At 35.7% G+C, this 17,530-nt stretch overlaps 1 protein-coding gene across 2 annotated transcripts; it reads left to right on the forward strand.

The window, feature by feature from the left end:
- Positions 1-81: 81 nt before the first annotated feature.
- Positions 82-16,839, forward strand: LOC128030773 (voltage-dependent calcium channel gamma-6 subunit). 2 transcript variants are annotated; one of them, XM_052618729.1, is made up of 6 exons: positions 82-1,742; positions 4,823-5,321; positions 5,400-5,588; positions 11,983-12,057; positions 13,361-13,498; positions 15,071-16,839. In XM_052618729.1, exons 2-6 carry the CDS (start codon positions 5,231-5,233, stop codon positions 15,292-15,294), a joined length of 717 nt encoding a protein of 238 aa, XP_052474689.1. In that variant the 5' UTR covers positions 82-1,742; positions 4,823-5,230; the 3' UTR covers positions 15,295-16,839. The 2 variants fall into 2 exon arrangements, with proteins under 2 accessions (XP_052474689.1, XP_052474688.1); XM_052618728.1 differs by having other exon boundaries at positions 4,823-5,588.
- Positions 16,840-17,530: the final 691 nt, after the last annotated feature.

The following is a 17,530-nucleotide window of genomic DNA, read 5'->3' on the forward strand; positions in this document are numbered from 1 at the left end:
ATGGAATCTGAGTATTATGAGCAATGGGTCAGTCAGTAGTCAGACTGTTTTTAGCCTCTGTGGGGGGTGGCTAGGGTGGTATATGTTTGTGTTTTTTTCCTGATATAAATATATAAAAAAAGAAACAGGACATGATATCATAAATATGTTGATTGCTGATATTCACACGTTTCTATAAGTTGACTAGAAATTATGAAATGCAGAGAAATAGAGATTGAAGATTTTAATGTGCTTCACAAAACCAGTAGATTAAACTAAATAAAGTCCACTGTTAGGACTGGGAAAAATAGTTCTTTATCGGGTGGCTAATTTTAATAGAATATAATAAAACGACATTTAGCTGCTTGGCAAAAGTACATGGATATAATTTTATTATCTTTATTATGTAGAAATCAAATTGTATTGCTCAATTGTATTACAAGTATCTGATTCTCAGGCCTAACTACAGTCTACCTGATGCATGTCGTGCAAAAAATATTTACACAAGAGGAGCTCAAAAGTAAGGATTCTTTTTTCTTTTTTTTCTGGTCCAGTCTGACCAGTAATTCTCTTTAGACGTTTCTACAATTTGACATTATTTTTCACAATTTGCACCTGGAAATTAATCTGCTACAATGGAAGGCAAAACATTACACGCTTTTGCTGGAAAACAAAGGCATATGGTGCAAAACGTACTCAAGTTTTCAGTTTTTGCAAATTTGACACCGCCTATGTTAGCCTGCTAGATAACATTATCATGGCGACAGATTAGCAGTTTGCAGCAGTGTAGGAAGTGACTTCGATGGTGTCAAGTCTTTGAAAGAGGTTAATGCATTTAGCTAGTAAATGATATCCTGAAGTATGCTGCTTTGATATTTTTCTTTGTTAAAGTTCAATGAAATAGTTCTTAGAACTTCGGAGAGACAGAAATTCTTATCATAAAGACAACAAATGTTTTCTAATTATTTATGGAACGTCTGTGATTGAACTAATACTACTGGATGGATAGGCAAGTGTTTTGTTGGTTAATTAGTGACCGTCTTTTTGGCTTTATTATTTTTCACCTTCTGATAATGCCCCAATATGTCTTACAGCCAGCCCTCTAACTTTCTTAATTTTATATCCTTTTTCTGATTTAATGCCATCTGTAATTTTCTAAGCTGCTCAATCAGCTGCTTTCTCTCGCCTTATAAACAGTCCTCTCTCTTTTCTGTCTTTGCAACTGTAACTCCCACACGCGCTCTTAATGTCATTAACAGGTGCTTGTCCAAAATAGAACCCTTGCCCATATACACACACAAACATCCGTGGATCAGCTGACTTTCCCTCGACTGACTTTCCCAGACATGCAAAACTCACACTGATATACACTGAAAAATATCAAATGTGTCCATGTGTAGATAAATACTCTTGCATGAACCATATACTTGGGTGACTGAGCAGTCAAACACGATCTCTACAACTTGATTTCATGAGCCCCAGTCTCAGTTTTCTCCACCCTTCTCTCTCTCTCTCTCTCTCGCTCTCTTTACATCCCTCCTTCTCCTCCTCTCTCAGCTGAGTTTCATGTATGTAGTCATCAGATCTGCACCCACACAGAACAGGTCAGGATTTCATTGCTCTCACTCAATGCACTTGCTGCACACACGCATACTGTCATAATTTAATAAAAATCTGTGACAAACCTTAAATTTCATTGAATAGTTTAACACTGTGCAGCTTCTAAAATGTGTATTTTACTATGCACTCAGGAAAATTGATTGGTAAGACACTTGATAACTTTGCAAACTTGTTTTTTTCTCTAAACCTAGGATTTCTAGAATGCATAGATGTATTGATATAAGTATAAACGTTTAAATTGTCTGTACACTGCTACAGGTGTAACTGATTTTGTATGTTAACCTGAATTTAAAAAAATATATATGTATTCATAATTTAGCACTTTTATTGCAGATGTTGTCAGACGTTGTGTTTGTCTTGCTATTTAATAAGCTACTAACATTTAGGCAGTTACGTTGGTCTGGATGTCATTTATTTTGCTGAGAGATGTTTATACATTGTTTCTGGATTTGATATCACGGATCTAATGTGTGAGAGTGGGACTGAAGCCCAGTTGTTTTAAAATGAAAATTGGTTTCTTTCATTCTGACTGCCTTGACTGAGATGTGAGCCCCTTTGCTATGGGTGCCAACAGCTGGCAAGTCGGCACCCATAGTATAGGACATATTATAGAAGCAAAATTATTCTGAAGGTAGTTTTGACAGAGTTGGGGTAATATAAAGAGCGGAGATGGAGATGATATTGGTGGGTTAATTATAGCCTGCCCTGTGTTACATGTCCACGTCATGAATAGTGTTTTGACAGTTTGTTATATCTCAAATGACTGTAACTTACACAACAAAATGTGAAACCAAAAACCATTACTGACTATCTAATATTATATCTGCAGAACAGTTTGTAGTCACACTGCATAATCTGTATTTGTGTACTGACTTTAAAGTTGACTTGACAGTATTTTTTGTTTTAAGCTTAAAGCCTGCTATATTTATTACATGTATGTTTTTTTTATATATTTTTTCATATTTTGAAAAGTCTTGTACTCTTAGAGTCATTTCTATTATATTTTTAAATGTATAAAATTTTTGTGTTTAAGCATTACTTATCAATGTTAAAAAGAGGTTTTTTTTTTAGGATTCTTTGAATAGAAAGTAAAATTTTTAATTTATCTGACTTTTTTTGTAACAAAGTAAAACTCTTTATTGTCACATTTGATCAGTTGATAGCATCCTTAAAAATGCTGTTTTTCAAAAAAAAAAAAAAAAAAAAAAAACTTCAATCTTTTGAATGGTAGGTAGTGTAAACTTTAAAAACTATTTGCCGACGGGTCAAACTAAATAAAAAAATAAACTTACTTCAAAATATATACTGTCTGATAAGTATTAAAATCTTAAGTATATATGTGACCCTGGAGCACAAAACCAGTCTTAAGTCGCTGAGGTATATTTTTAGCAATAGCCCCAAAAAACATTGTATGGGTCAAAATTATATAAGATATTGAGTAAAGATTGTGTTCCATGTAGATATTTTGTAAATTTCCTACCTTGAATATATCAAAACTTATTAATAATATGCATTGCTAAGAACACATATGGACAAATTCAAAGGCGTTTTTCTCAGTATTATTATTATTTATTTTTTTGCACCCTCAGATTCCAGATTTTCAAATAGATGTGTCTCAGCGAAAATATTGTCTGATCCTAACAAACCATACATCAGTGGAAAACTTATTTATTTTATTATAAAAATTGACACTTAAGACACATATTATATATATACTATTCTAGTGCTTTAAAAAGTTCTAGAAAAAATGTAATTAATCATCTTTAAAATGTATTTTTATTCACATTTTAATTATAATTATTATTTGTTTGTACTATATTTTATTATACAGATATAGAGATAATTTTAGCTCATTCAAAAATGTATGCTTGTGGTATGTTTATAAGTGTTTTATGCTATAATTTTGGCTATGGGCCACATGTTTGTCTCTAGCCTTGTTGTATTCTTATTTCTCCCGTGTGTGTGATTGGCCTCAGCGAGCCTTGTCTTGTAGAACTCCCTCTCTGCACGACTACAGTGTTAATGACTTTAGACCCTCTGTCGTTTTGCCGGTCAGACATGAATTAACACCTACTGCCTGGTTCCTATTTTCGCCTCCATTCTCAACAACCTTGTGTTTCATCCCTCAGTCTGTTCAGTCCACGTTAAACTCTTCCTGCTCTCACATCTAATTGTTCTCTGTACATGTAATGCTGGGGTATTTATGAAGCCTTAAAATGGCACAGATCAAACAGGCAGGGCTAAAGTGGGCTGAGTTATGCGGGTATGTGTTGATTTCTTGGAGTCGCATCTGGCATAGCTAATTCTTAGACAATGTGACCTAATCATGACCCATATTAACTTTCTCTGTAAGCTTTACTGTCTGTATGTTTACTCAACAGAGGACAAAGGTATAATGTGGTTTTCAAGATATTAAGGAGATAAATCACCCAACAATGAAAATTCTGTAATTAAATCCCGTTCAAGCTGTTCCAAATCTGTATGCATTTCTTTCTTCTGCGGAGCGAGCACACACACACACACACACACACACACACACACACATACACAAACAAAATATATTTTCAAGAATGCTGGTAACCAAACAGTCGGTAGTCCACATTGACTTCCAATTGCAATTTTTTTTTTCATACTATGGAAGTCAGTGGGGATTGTCAACTGGTTGTAGATCTCTGATAAATGAAACCCATACAGGCTTGGAACAACTTGAGGATGAGTAAATGACAGTTTTTTCATTTTTGGGGTAAACTATCCTTTTAAGGCTGTTCTCTTTGCCACTAATTACTGGATTCGTTATGTCCTCTTTTCTGCCAAAGTTCTCTAAAAAGAAGACGTATTGATATGCTTTTAAATAATAATTTGAATTGTAATTTCATAAAGAAATTCTCATTTTATTTCTAAATGAAAAGCTTCTTTTTTATGCTTTTGCCGTGAATGAACAAATTCTACACAGATTACAATAAACAAAAGAATAACAATTTCATCCTTATTGTAGTGTTAGAATTAAAATAAAACTTAAGAATTTTATTAAGAATTCAAATAATTAGGCGTAGTAATTATCTTGAATATTTGTTCTACTACACTGCCAAATTATATACAAAAAAAAAAGAAATAGTGACTAAAGGGAAAGCTCAATTGTATATCTCTGATCAATTTATTCTTCAGTTCTGCAATTTTCTATTTGTTTTGAATACTAGCCTTTTTTTCTCTTTTTTTTCTGCAGATTCTTCAAAAAGAGGAATGTATCATCTTTTCACAGCTCTATAAGGCCGATATCCAGTGTCTGTCATCAAGTCTTTTTCGTTTCATCTACCCATTATTCCTGTCTAGTTTATCAAACCTTCTTGTGTTTTGTAGACATCAGTTAATTCCCACTCTACACTCTTCAGAAATGACCCCATGTCGCCTGAATTTCTTGCACGCTGGATTCTTTTTCAATCACAGGACTTTGTAATAACTTCCTGTTCTTTTTTTGAGCCTTCTTATTAATATACTTCTCTGCGTGTTTATTATCTATCCATCTAACTCAAGACTCTAGTCTCCTGTTTTTTGCTTTAGTTATTTGTTTGTCCCCTTTCGTGACTTTACCTCTGGGAATTTCCTCCTCTCATCTTCAAGTATTGTGGTTGCCATGTGGTCCAACTATTTTTTGCAAAAGGAAGATGACGGGAGAGTAGGTGCGGCGGCTCTGGGTGGAGTTGGCAGTAAGAGCGGGCGTCAAGGTAAACGGCCGAGGCCCCCTCGAATGAGTGACAGCCAAGAGGGCAAGATCAAGCTGGCATTTTTTGTCGCCCTCATAGGCGTGACACTGACGGTACTTGGCATGGGTACAGAGTTCTGGGTGGAGTTATCCCAGCCAAAACACTCCAGGAACAACCAGACATGTGAGATGGCACATTACGGCCTTTGGAAATTATGCGTTCGCACGCTATGGGTGTCAGATATTGACCCGGAGAGAGAGAGTTGTGGACCTGCAGAGCTACCTGGAGGTGAGAGAACATACCTACCCACTTACTCGCTCGCTCGCTCACTCACTCACTCACTCACTCACTCACTCACTCACTCACTCACTCACTCACTTACTCACTCACTCACTCACTCAACCAAACCCACCCACCCACAGAACAGAAAACTAACATACTTCTCACTGTTTCTGCAGTGTGTTGTATGTAAATTTTCTTTATGTCTAACTTCTGGATGAACTGCTGCATACTGTATCCCACAATGCAGTGTGCTGGAATTGTAATATATTCTATGAATTTTAACATCTGTTTCTTGACTTGACTCACTATTTATATGTAGTCTCTTTAAAGCTGCAGTCGGTAACTTTTGACGCTCTAGCGGTTAATAAACAGAACTGCTTGTGTCTTGCGGAAGAACATCGTAGCCGGAACTACTTCTCTCTGTTTATGTCTATGAAGAATCACAAAGGTACTGGGTTACTCCGCCGCGGTATCCCCGAAGCAATTTAAAATAGTCCGAATATAAACACTTATTATAGGTGCACCCTAGTGATTCAGGACAAGCCAAAAACACGGTTGGAAAATTTATTTATGGTGTACTCTCTTATTATATACATTTTTCTACATTTTGAACACAAACAAAGTTACGGACTGCAGCTCTGATTGGTTATTTTTTACCGGGAGCGCATGACTTTCTGCAAATGGCAATAGGACCACTGGGAGGAGCCAGAGGAGCTTGATTTTTTTCACAGATTATCTGTCTCATATTCTACTGTCAGGACATAATGACAGGTTTAATAAATATGTAAAAAATATTTTTTTACAAAAGTTACCTACTGCAGCTTTAACTCACCGAGGCAAAAATACAGTAAAATAATGATTACAGTTTAAAATAACTGTAACTATTTACTTTAAAAGCATTTCTTTTTACAGAATGCATTCTGTTTCACATACTATTTTTTAAAAGTTGCATAGTGTAGTGTTCAGTTGGCAGTAGGAGTGGAACGATATGTGTATTCATACTGAACTGTCATGGTATGGACATCTCTGTTCGGTGCATGAGACATTACAACAAATACAGGCCCCAATCCAGAAAGGGGCGCCAACAGCAATGCAACACTGTTTGATAACCTACCGCCAGCAGAAGAACAGCGAAAAGGCCACTAGACAGTGACCATGTGCTGACTCTAGGTGCATTCCAAATGGGAAATATCGCCCTCCGAAGGGCACTTCGGAGTAGGGCTGAATGATTAATCGAATGTGATTGTCATGCGCATTTTTTTTTAGTAAAGCCGGTTCTATAATCAGCAGTAAATCATCATCATCACGTGCTTTCAGATGGAGCAGCATTTACTACACAGATCCGTAGTTCACTGACAAGTTATGTAAAAAAAAAATTGCTTTTATCACTCGATTATGAAATCAAAGAAATCGTTCGCAATAATGACAGCTCTTCACATAGCTTCTCAGTGAACTACAGCTCTGTGTAGTAAATGCTACTGAATCTGAAAGCATGTGAAAATACCACATTTAATAACATATTTTTACTCCAAAATCACTTCAAAACTTCAGTCAAGTGTTTGAAATAAATCCTTCTATTAGATGACGTGGCTTTTTATATAGAATAAGGCACGCAACATATTTCATAGTATTCTAAGCCGTCATAAAGGCATTGCATTATAAATATACTTTATTTTAATGAAAATTCTAATAATATTGGGTCTCATTCATGAAACACGAGCAGAACGAATTTTTGTGTAAATCGCGTGTAAAGTGGTTTTGGCGTAAATTTTCGGATTCATTAAATGTTCGTATTTTCCAAATGTTAGTTGGTACGAATGAAATCTACACCTGCTCCCAGCCATGCGTAAATAGTGCGTTTAACGTCTGAACGTTTTGCTCATTAATACGGCTGCATTTTAATTCACCTTAATCGGGTACATATTTACACAGCATTTTGAAAAAATATTAGATATATTAATAACATACGGTTTTTCTTTTAACTTTTATTATGAGAGCCAGTAATAGGATCTGTAATATGCTGCCAAACGTCCTTTTTTAGGACCTGATACGCCACTATGTACGCTTGAAAATTAAATGGCGTTTTGAATGAACTTCTGATAATAAAACTTCAATTTCTGCAGCTGAGAAATGTTTGTTTTTCAGTCGCTTTTGAGAAGACATGTTGAAATCCTTCGTTTGGTGTCATAATATGACGCTCATATATAGTTGTCAGTCGGATTTAATGGGAGGGATTTATGGTAATTGAGAGTGAGCGTGCACGCGCGTCCCATTTACGACTGATTGGAATTCATTAACACACACACACATTTCACTATCACATCTGACATTTACGAAGTTTTTGTGAATCAGGAGAAGAGTTTTCGGGAAGTTCTCTTTACGCGCAAATCACTCAGATATTTACTCGTATATTTACGAATGTTTCATGAACGAGACCCAATAACTCCGATAAACCATATATTGTCATAATCATGTGTTTATTAGTCACATTGAATCAATAAAAGCAGTTTTAAATCTGTTTATCCAGTTACCGCTATAGGCATTTTCTGGGTTTCTTCTGCTAGGTGTATTTGGAGTTCCAGCACCTTTGGATGGAGATTTACTGCTGATCAAAGAAATGTGCTTCACAGAAAAATATGTTTGACAATTGCAGCTTCTGTCGAATAGCGATTTTGATTCCATTTCGATTCATCATGCAGCCCTACTCGGGAGTGAAAACAATCATGGCCGCCATATTGAAGGGTCATTCCAAGACTAAGTTTTTAAAACTGGCCACCTCAAAGGGCCTTCGGAATGAAGAATTTTAAAGGGAATAACTGATGGAAACTTTGGGCTCCCATGATCCTTTGCGCAGATTCTTTGCATGATGATGGCACCTCTGTGTGGGCATGTGATGATGACGCAGAAGGACACTTCAAGAAACAGTTGTTTAGTCCCCTACACTCTTCAACCCTACGAAGCTCTTACTCTGAATGGTTTAACCCTTTGAAGGCATTAGGGCATAGGCATGAGCCCTTCTCAATGGAACACAGGGTCTGAATGGGTCTCTCACAGACTGGCAAAGGAGTATACTTTAAAGGCTGGTGCACTCAACTGTTTTTAAAATGGAGCTTTGTGTTCTTGTATCCTACCCCTCTCATTCAGCACAACTCTAAATATAATATCTATATTTGCAATGTAATGTATATTAATGCTAAACTATGATTTACTATGTAAATTACAGCTGATGTTTGGTTCACTGTATTTTATTTTGATAAAGTGCCAACTGTGCTGTCAAGTTAGCAGTGCTGGAACTTATGTCTTTTGTGTGTGCATGTGCGTGTGCGTGTGTGTGTCACACCAGTTCTATCACTTCAACTGTTTCCTTATAACAGCAGAATCAACTTTAAACACTTATTGTCTTAATAATACATCACTGTATAAAGGGCTGCTTTTATTTGTGTACACTCACAATGAAAATAAAATATTGTGCTTTTATAAAATTAAGAAAACAAATAGGATGTCACTTTCTGCCATTTGAGTTTCCTTTCTTGTGAGCAAATTAAGCCTGTCATAAAAGTGAACTGAAACTCGTGTCGCGCTATTTTTTCTCCGTTTATCTGTAAACCAAATCAAATATATTTCAAGAATTTATTACTTGTATGTATATGTACTGCAGATTATACATATTTTACAACGTAATAACATTTAGTATTTTCACATTTATGTGGAAATCTTTTTTAATTTGTACTACTGTCAGTTCAAAACAAATGAAAAAAAAAAAAACATGCATAGTAGATTTTTTTTTCTGTTGTACCGAAATCTTATCGAACCGTGATTCCTGAATCGTGACATCTGTGTAACGTTCCACCCCTAGTAGGCAGTAGATAGATAGATAGTTTTCTATTCTGAATGTAGTCACCATATTACACGGCCTACCACACCCAGTGTGTTGTTTGTTTTGCTCCTGGGGAAACTGGAGACTGAAATCATGAGATAAAAATACAAAATAATAATTTTAAATTAATAAACACATACACAAAATAGTTTTAGGCTTTAATCATTTAATATATTATTTGTTTTTCATGTATTTTTGGAAATGTGAGAACATTATATAGCATCCATATATGTACTTAAAATTGTTTTTAAAGATACAAAGCAGCATTCAGCTCAACTAAAGTCAAACAGTGATGTTACTAAAGGCTGTTGACTTTATGAGATGCAGTATTAGCTGATTTGTTTTCCATGTTCTGGTTTGTTATATTCATCTTACCTCTCACATAACAACACGCATGAACAGAGAGCCAGGGAGTTTAATTTGCCTCAGTTTGCAAGGCCCATAGGACCGTGATGAAGACTCTTGTAACAGTGCCACTGGTCTGACTGTCAGCTCTTTTAAGGAACAGTTCCACTCTCTACTTGTCATAACAGATAATAACATGACACCCCTTTAGCTGAGAATGCAGAACAGCAAAGTTTGAGCCAAATTTTACCTGCCAATTCAGAGACAAGGCAGGCATGGTTTCTGCATCGAACATTTTACATGCTGTTAAAGGCACAGTATGTATGAAAAAAATAATAAAATAATAATAATTATATATATATATATATATATATATATATATATATATATATATATATATATATATATATATATATATATATCAAAAAACCACTAGAACATTGTGGACCGTGTCATTGTGTCATTGTGCCATCTGTAAGTGATGTCATGAATAAATTATGACGGTAGTTGTATCTGCCTATTATATATTGTTCCTTATTGACAAGTGGTAGGTTTAGGGGCATGGGCTGGGTTACCTGCTCATAAATGTGTAAATAATGTAATATAAATAAAACTGTTGTGACTTTGCATTGAAAAATCACACCTCAACATATATGCAATAATGACAATATTATTGCCCAATATATAATCATGACTATAAGCCTATTGCATCAGCATATTGATGCTAAAGGTTTCTTATTTAAAGCAATGGAGGACACTGCATGTAGAAAAATTATGCTAAAGGGATACCCTGTGCATCAAAAAGCGACGCCAAAGTGTCCTGACCAATTGTCAATATGTGACGAGTTGGGAGTGAGACTGTTTTGAAGAATTACATATAGTGCCTTTAATGATGACTAAAATTTCTTAATGGTTTAATGCTGCAACCCTGCCATTATATAGAGATGCCTTGACTTCATTCTCAGACTTCCATGATGCATTTTTAAGAGATCTGTTCAATATTACATTACCAGCTCTATGCTAATCATATGTAGTGCAGCTCACAGCAATGACCTTATTTGAACGTGCGTGTGTGTGCAAGTGCATGTATTTATATTAGGCTGACGAAATAGTTTAGTACAATTATTATATTTATTAAAACATTAGTAATTGTACATTAATGTAAATATATACAACAAAAATATATATATATTGAGGTATACTAGAAAAAAGCCACAGGATACAATAAAATGGACAAAAACATGACTGCGATTCATGTGTACCTAAAAAAAACCCAGCATAGATGAGAAATGTGTTATGTGTGACCCTGAATCAACTTTGAACGAATTGACAAAATATGGATTGCTGTGGACTGTAGGTCAGTGATTGGTTTATGTTCACTGATGTGAAAAACTAACAAACAATATATTGACTTCTAAAGACACTTTATTTATGTCTAGTTAAAGCTTACAATGATAACTTAGAATAAAGTGTTTGAAGTTTCTCCATTTGGGGGCTTTTCTCAGCAAATATTTGTATATGCGCAATTATTTGTGACTAAATCCATTAATTAATTAAAATTAAATTGTTTTGAAAATGATTTTAAAAAAAAGTAAATGCACATAAAATCTCCAAAATGAAAAATCTGATGTGTGTATATGTGTATGATTAGATTTTATTTTAAATCTGTTTACGACTATATGCAAGTTTGTAGTATACACAGATCATTTTCAGTTGAAAGATGAAAGTTATGGAAAAGATGGTCAAAGTTAAAGCAGAAGGGTCAGTCATTGCACATGGATAAACTGCAGTCTGACTGCTGCCCGGTTTCAAGTCTAAATATAGAGGACATGAGTGGAAAAAAAAAATGGAAATGTAAGAAGACAGCACACGAGCTGCAGAGGACAAGAGAGAGTAAATGTGGATTTGATGTTGTATATATTAACCTGAGTATGTGCTTCGTCCTCTCTTTCCATCTGCCTCCCTCTCGTTCCCTCCCTCTCCATCTGCCTCCGTGTCTCTCTTGTTCTTTCAGTGCCATATGTGAGAGGGCTGCTCTGTGTCCTCAGCACATTAATACACAATGACCCTCACAGGGCTTACAGAGAGCTCAAGTGCCTTTTTCTGTGTTTCTGACTGATCTTTATTCTTCACCTTCACTGTCTCCTTCCCTCTCACTGTCTCCTTTTTTGCCCTCAGAATCAAACTGCACATACTTTAAAGTCTACACTTCTGGAGAGAATGCTGTCATATTTAAGAAAACAACAGAAAAAGGTAAGTTCTTCCTTTATAGTCTGCTCTCTCTCTTCTCTGCAATCTATGTAGTCCCTCGTCTATTCATTCTCTCTCCTTCCACGTGGTTTCTCTCATTGAAAATCAGTCATGTGTTTCTGTCTCCTCCCCCTGCTCTATGTCTCTCCATCTCTCCACATCCCATGCTGTGCACATGCATAAGAATTCATCATACTTGAGCTCTATTTGTTGTTGAAATCATATTTCAGTTTTCAAGTGCATTGGGATAATTCTTGAATGTCCCATCAAAACATATGCCAAAACTCTTTGGCTAGGGCATTTAAGGGTATAGTCCACCAAAAAAATAAAATAAAAAAAGAAACTCCTGTTATCATTTACTCACCATGTTGTTCCAAATCAGTACAACTCTTTATTTCTGTTGAACACAAAAGGAGACATATTAAAGAATGTAATGTAATTTTTTCCCATGCAATTTCAATCAAACGATGCAAAAGCATTAGAAAACCTGTAAAAGTGGTCCATACGTTATATTTCATGTCCTTTGAATTCATACGATAGCTTTGTGTGAAACAGACTGAAGTTTAAGTTATTACTCACAAAAAATCTCAACATTTTCTCTGTATAAAACAACATTATCGCTGTATAAAATCAGTTAACTGTTATTGAGTTAGTGTTCCATGTCAGGATGAAATCATTCACTCTGGTATTGTGAACTGGATTAACTAATTAACTGGAAAGACCTGATTCAAAAGAATAATTGGTTGATTAATCAGATTCTCTTAATCTTTTCTCAATCTTGTATGAGACAAGATTAAGGTTTTTAGTGAAAAATTACTTAATTTGTAGTCTTTTGCCTGAATATAGCATATGTTTTTGTTATGTGGCTCAGTGGTAAAGCCTTGTGTCAGCATACAAATATATAAATGCAAATTATAACCTGAATGTACTGTAAGTTGCTTTAGATAAAAGCGTCTGCTAAATGCATAAATGATGCATTAAAATTCAGATTGAACCTCATTAAACACCTTTGGGATGAGCTGGAGTGCTGAATGTGTGCCAGATCCCATTGGCCAAAATCGGTCCCTGACCTCACTAATGCTCTTCTGTCTGAATGGGAGCAAAATCCCTTCAGCCATGTTCCAGCATCAAGTGCTAGAAGTGTGCAAGCTGTTAGGGAGAGGCATTAATGCCAGTGGTTTTGAAATTAAAGGCTCAATAAACACAGCAGGGTTTAGTTGACCGCATGTGTGTGGCCATATTGTTTAATGATGGAGAATTTTGTATTAGAAATAAATTGACTCTGTTTGCTTTGTTTCTCTCGTAGGTTTGCATATAGCAGGTGCAATGTTGGCTTTGTTCAGTTTGTTTCTGATGATCATGGGCTCTGTGTGTATCACTATGTCTCTCAGTAAGAGTGTGCCCTTCTTCCTCAAGCCTGCTACTATCTGCTTCATCTGCTCAGGTACCTTTTAAACACCTTTTAACTTTATTCAGCAACTTTAAATAACACCAGTATCTGCAGTAAATCTAAAAAGTAGTCATGGAGGAGGCTCAGTTTTATTGAAGCTTCCTGGGGATTGGCAATGGTCAAGCGCAGTGTGTCCCATTGCTGAGATTCTAATAAACCTCAATCATCTCATTGTCAGGCATCTCAAGAAATACAGCTGTGAACAGTGTCACTTCACTAATCCAGTGTAATCTCTCATATTTATTTTGAGTTTGAGGTATATAATAAGAAAATATTGCAGAAACTCCCTGATATACTCCCGGTGAAGTTATTTATTTTTTTGTTTTACACTTGAACGGGGTGAGACAGCAGTGAGAAATTAGCAGTTGAGAAAGCATGTGATCATAGCCATTATACAGCACTTTATACAATAGATTGCTTTAAAGCAAGCAGCTTTACAGTATTAAACATGACACAAAAAAACAGCGTCACTTTCAACTAGAATTATAACCTCAGTTACTATTATAACGCAGCTCTTCAGTGTGTTCATGTTTTCAGTTAAGTCTGACCTCAACGAAGTGAACTTTTAATGAGTCACTTAAAAAAATGAATAAGCCTCAGTTTACGAGTTTACACATTTAAATCAGACTCAAGTTGATTTTTGTTGAATTGTTACTTACTTCATAAGCCACTCTCTTACTGATCTGCAAGTCATGAAAATGAACCAGAAAGCGCTACTGTGATGTGTACTTAACTTGACTTAATTAAAAATAGTGATTTGTTAGAATCAATTAATAGTTGCATAACAAGAAAACATTTAAATATTGTAAACAAAAAAACAAAAACAAAAAAAAAATGTTAATGCTCAAACAAAAGCAACAGGTTGCATCAATCCTTCTGATTTGAAATGAATGGAGTTAGAGCAACCTAAATAGTAGCAGAAACACATTTTAAGTTTGTTTTTTTTTTTTTACTAATTTCAACAACTGATTGATGGCTATTTCAGTTCAACCCCAAAAACCAACATTTTAAATGTCAACTTTTAATTGCCAACCATAATATACATGAGCATAACAAACAATAGCATGTCTTTCCCGGTCTAATTTTTTTGTAATAGAGATCATTTCATTAAGTAAAAAAAACAATCAGTTAATAAAAATGTCCAGGTATGCTTAATATGATCATTTATGTAATGATCAACTCATTAGCTTATCAAAAAAAAAAAAAAATTGCAACTTAAAAGATTTTATTAAATCAGTAATTTAGTATATGTTAACTTGCATTTAAGTTATTTAAACAGCCACAGATATTCTTCCAAAATTCAATGATATTCTTATCACTAAAATAAAGTGAGAATATCAAATTGGAACTAATTTACATTAAATGTGCTTATATAACTTAAACTGTCAGCATACAGTGAAAGCTAAAGTAGGAAGCTATGTACTGTGAAGCTACTGAAAACATCTTTGAGCAATTTCCTAATTTGCCAGCTATATATGTAATTCTGCTACTGAATGTTTCATTTTAAATCCAAATAGGTGAACCGTTCATTTCAATAAAATGACCTTTCATCTCCACTTTCCCCAGGTATCCTGGTCTTCTTGTCCATCATAGTTTTCCACCAGTCTGTGCTGGCGTTATTGGCAAGCGATCACAGTTTCCCTCTCCATCACGAGTTGTCCTGGTCAGTGGCATGTCTTGGCTCGGCTGGGGCCATTCTCATTTTTGGAGGGCTTATTTTCCTGTTGCTTTCCCTCCCCAACAACCCCCTGGAGAAATGTTTTGGTCAGCAGAGCAGTAGTGATGCCTAGCTGTCAGGGGGACTGCCCATGAGTTGAGCAGCACAAGATCTTTTATACTCTTATGCTGTTTGTGGAGATTGACTGATGTTATAAAGGACTCTCAAAAATGCTAATGTTCATAATGTTTTGCAGTAACTAGCATTAGTTTGCTTATCAATAAGATTATAGACCTTAATGCTCATACACCGACTCTGAAATTTGAACTGATATTTCTATGATGGTTATGTACATAAAATCAGCGACCAACAGATCTGTTTACTGTCTTTAAAGGCTTCATTTACACAACATGTTGTGCTGTTATGCATTCTCCCTGTGCAGTGGTAGAAGAAACCTTATTTGATTACTAGGCATATAATACTGGCTTATCAAGTATCTGTGGGTTAAAAGTGTACTTTTGTTTTTATGGAAAAATATGCCATCCTTTCAATGCTAAAGGCCTGTTCACACCAAGTGTCATAAGTGTCAGATAACATTCTGTTTATTAAAAGAGCACATACGCTTTTGTCATACGCCGGCTTAAATGCTTGAGCTCTTTAAAGTTGAGTGGATTCTGACTGGCTGTCAGTGTTTTTATCATTCATCAGCTAGAAGAAAAAAAAAATCATTATGAAAATGATTCCAGCGATATTGTTCCTCTGTGGCATTATTGTTATAGCTGTGGTGTGGAATTCTCTATTCTCATGGAATTAGTATGATTATTAAAACTTTACAGTTATTCTTTATACAGTAACCAGTATAGTTATCCTTGGTGCAAATAGGCCTTTATTGTTGTTGTTATTTCAACTGATAACTAGCTTCTGAAGTTGGTTTATGCTAGGAAGTGATGGCTTATGAACCATCATAGCCTTGCTGTTTAATAGCAAAGCTTGGCAGGTGAGCTTCATTGACCAGAAGTATCTTTTTGTTGAAGCTGGTTGACCAACAAAGTTTAGCTAGTGAGGCTAGTTATAAAAGCAAATGGGGACATCAGCACACTAGCATCATAACACACGCTCGTGACCAGCTACAGTGATCCTAAAATGTAACACTTTTGGCCACATTTAAAAATGTGAAAGAAACTGTTTAACAATATATCAGTTGTTTTATGAACCTTGCAAATTTCTGTATTTAATGTTTTACTCGGGACGTGTCCTTGTACCGTCTTTCTTTTAAATAAGTTATACTTGGTCTAGCAGTCAGCAGACTTGATGTAATAGATTTCAATGCATAGATTTAGGATGGTTTATTTATATAAATGTAAAATGATGCTTAATACTTAAACGTATGAAGCCGATGCGTTTCTATTGTGTGTATAATAATGATGTACGAAATCTATTGATGTGGATGATACAAACTCACTGTTAAGCCACATTTTTTAAGTAAATACTGTGTGTTTATATTGTACTCCAGCTTTTCTTTAGACACATCCCTCATACTTAACACACTGTCCTTCACTGAACTTACTTCTTTATTTTGCTGGATGTTCTTCACTTGGTTGTTTGTGTCATTCTCTATTTGTCACACTCTTACCCGTTCACTACCCGTTTGCTTGAGGATTAAATCTCTTTCACCTAAGACAGTCTCCTGCACTTGTTTCTTAATCTCATTCCTTCTCTTTTGCCACTCGCTCAGTCTAAAATTAGAGCATTGCTCATCTAAGCACATCAAGTTGGAGTGGATGAGAAATATTATCCTAGAATGTCAACTATGCCCCCCTCGACGTTCTCTCTCGATGTTGATCGCTCTTAGGTGTCTCTACGGGTTTGGGTGGAGCTGCTGTTTCGCTGTGTCTGCTGTCCCGTTCCTCCGCTCCCACCCGAGTGTTTGTGAATGCAGTGCCAGTACATTTGGGAAGTGAGGAAAGGTCTGAGTCTCAGTAAGGGACTATATGACATCATCCATCCAGTCTAACTAGAGCCTCCATTCTGCTGTGTGTAACAATCTAGATTTCCTCAAACCGCAGAAATAATGGGTGGAGAGCATGTTCCAGGAGCAACCGTCTCAACATGCCCTACAGTGTGCTTATTACTGCCTCTTTTAATTTGGTGAATCTCTATCAGGTCTGTAGCATAAGAGCATGTCGGTTGATCTGATGGGGGGAGTTAAGGGTGGGTGCGGAGTTGGGAAATTGGAGCTGTAGGCTGACACTCAAGCCAGAGGTCTGCTTGTATATATAGCCCTTTAATAGTGCTTGTCAGACTAGCGAGCTGTTCTTTCACTTTTTATGTGTACGAGAGCATAGGGGGAAAACAGGATAAAACAGGAT

The sequence above is a fragment of the Carassius gibelio genome, chromosome A16, assembly GCF_023724105.1.
Source record: "Carassius gibelio isolate Cgi1373 ecotype wild population from Czech Republic chromosome A16, carGib1.2-hapl.c, whole genome shotgun sequence".
Lineage (NCBI taxonomy): Eukaryota > Metazoa > Chordata > Actinopteri > Cypriniformes > Cyprinidae > Carassius > Carassius gibelio.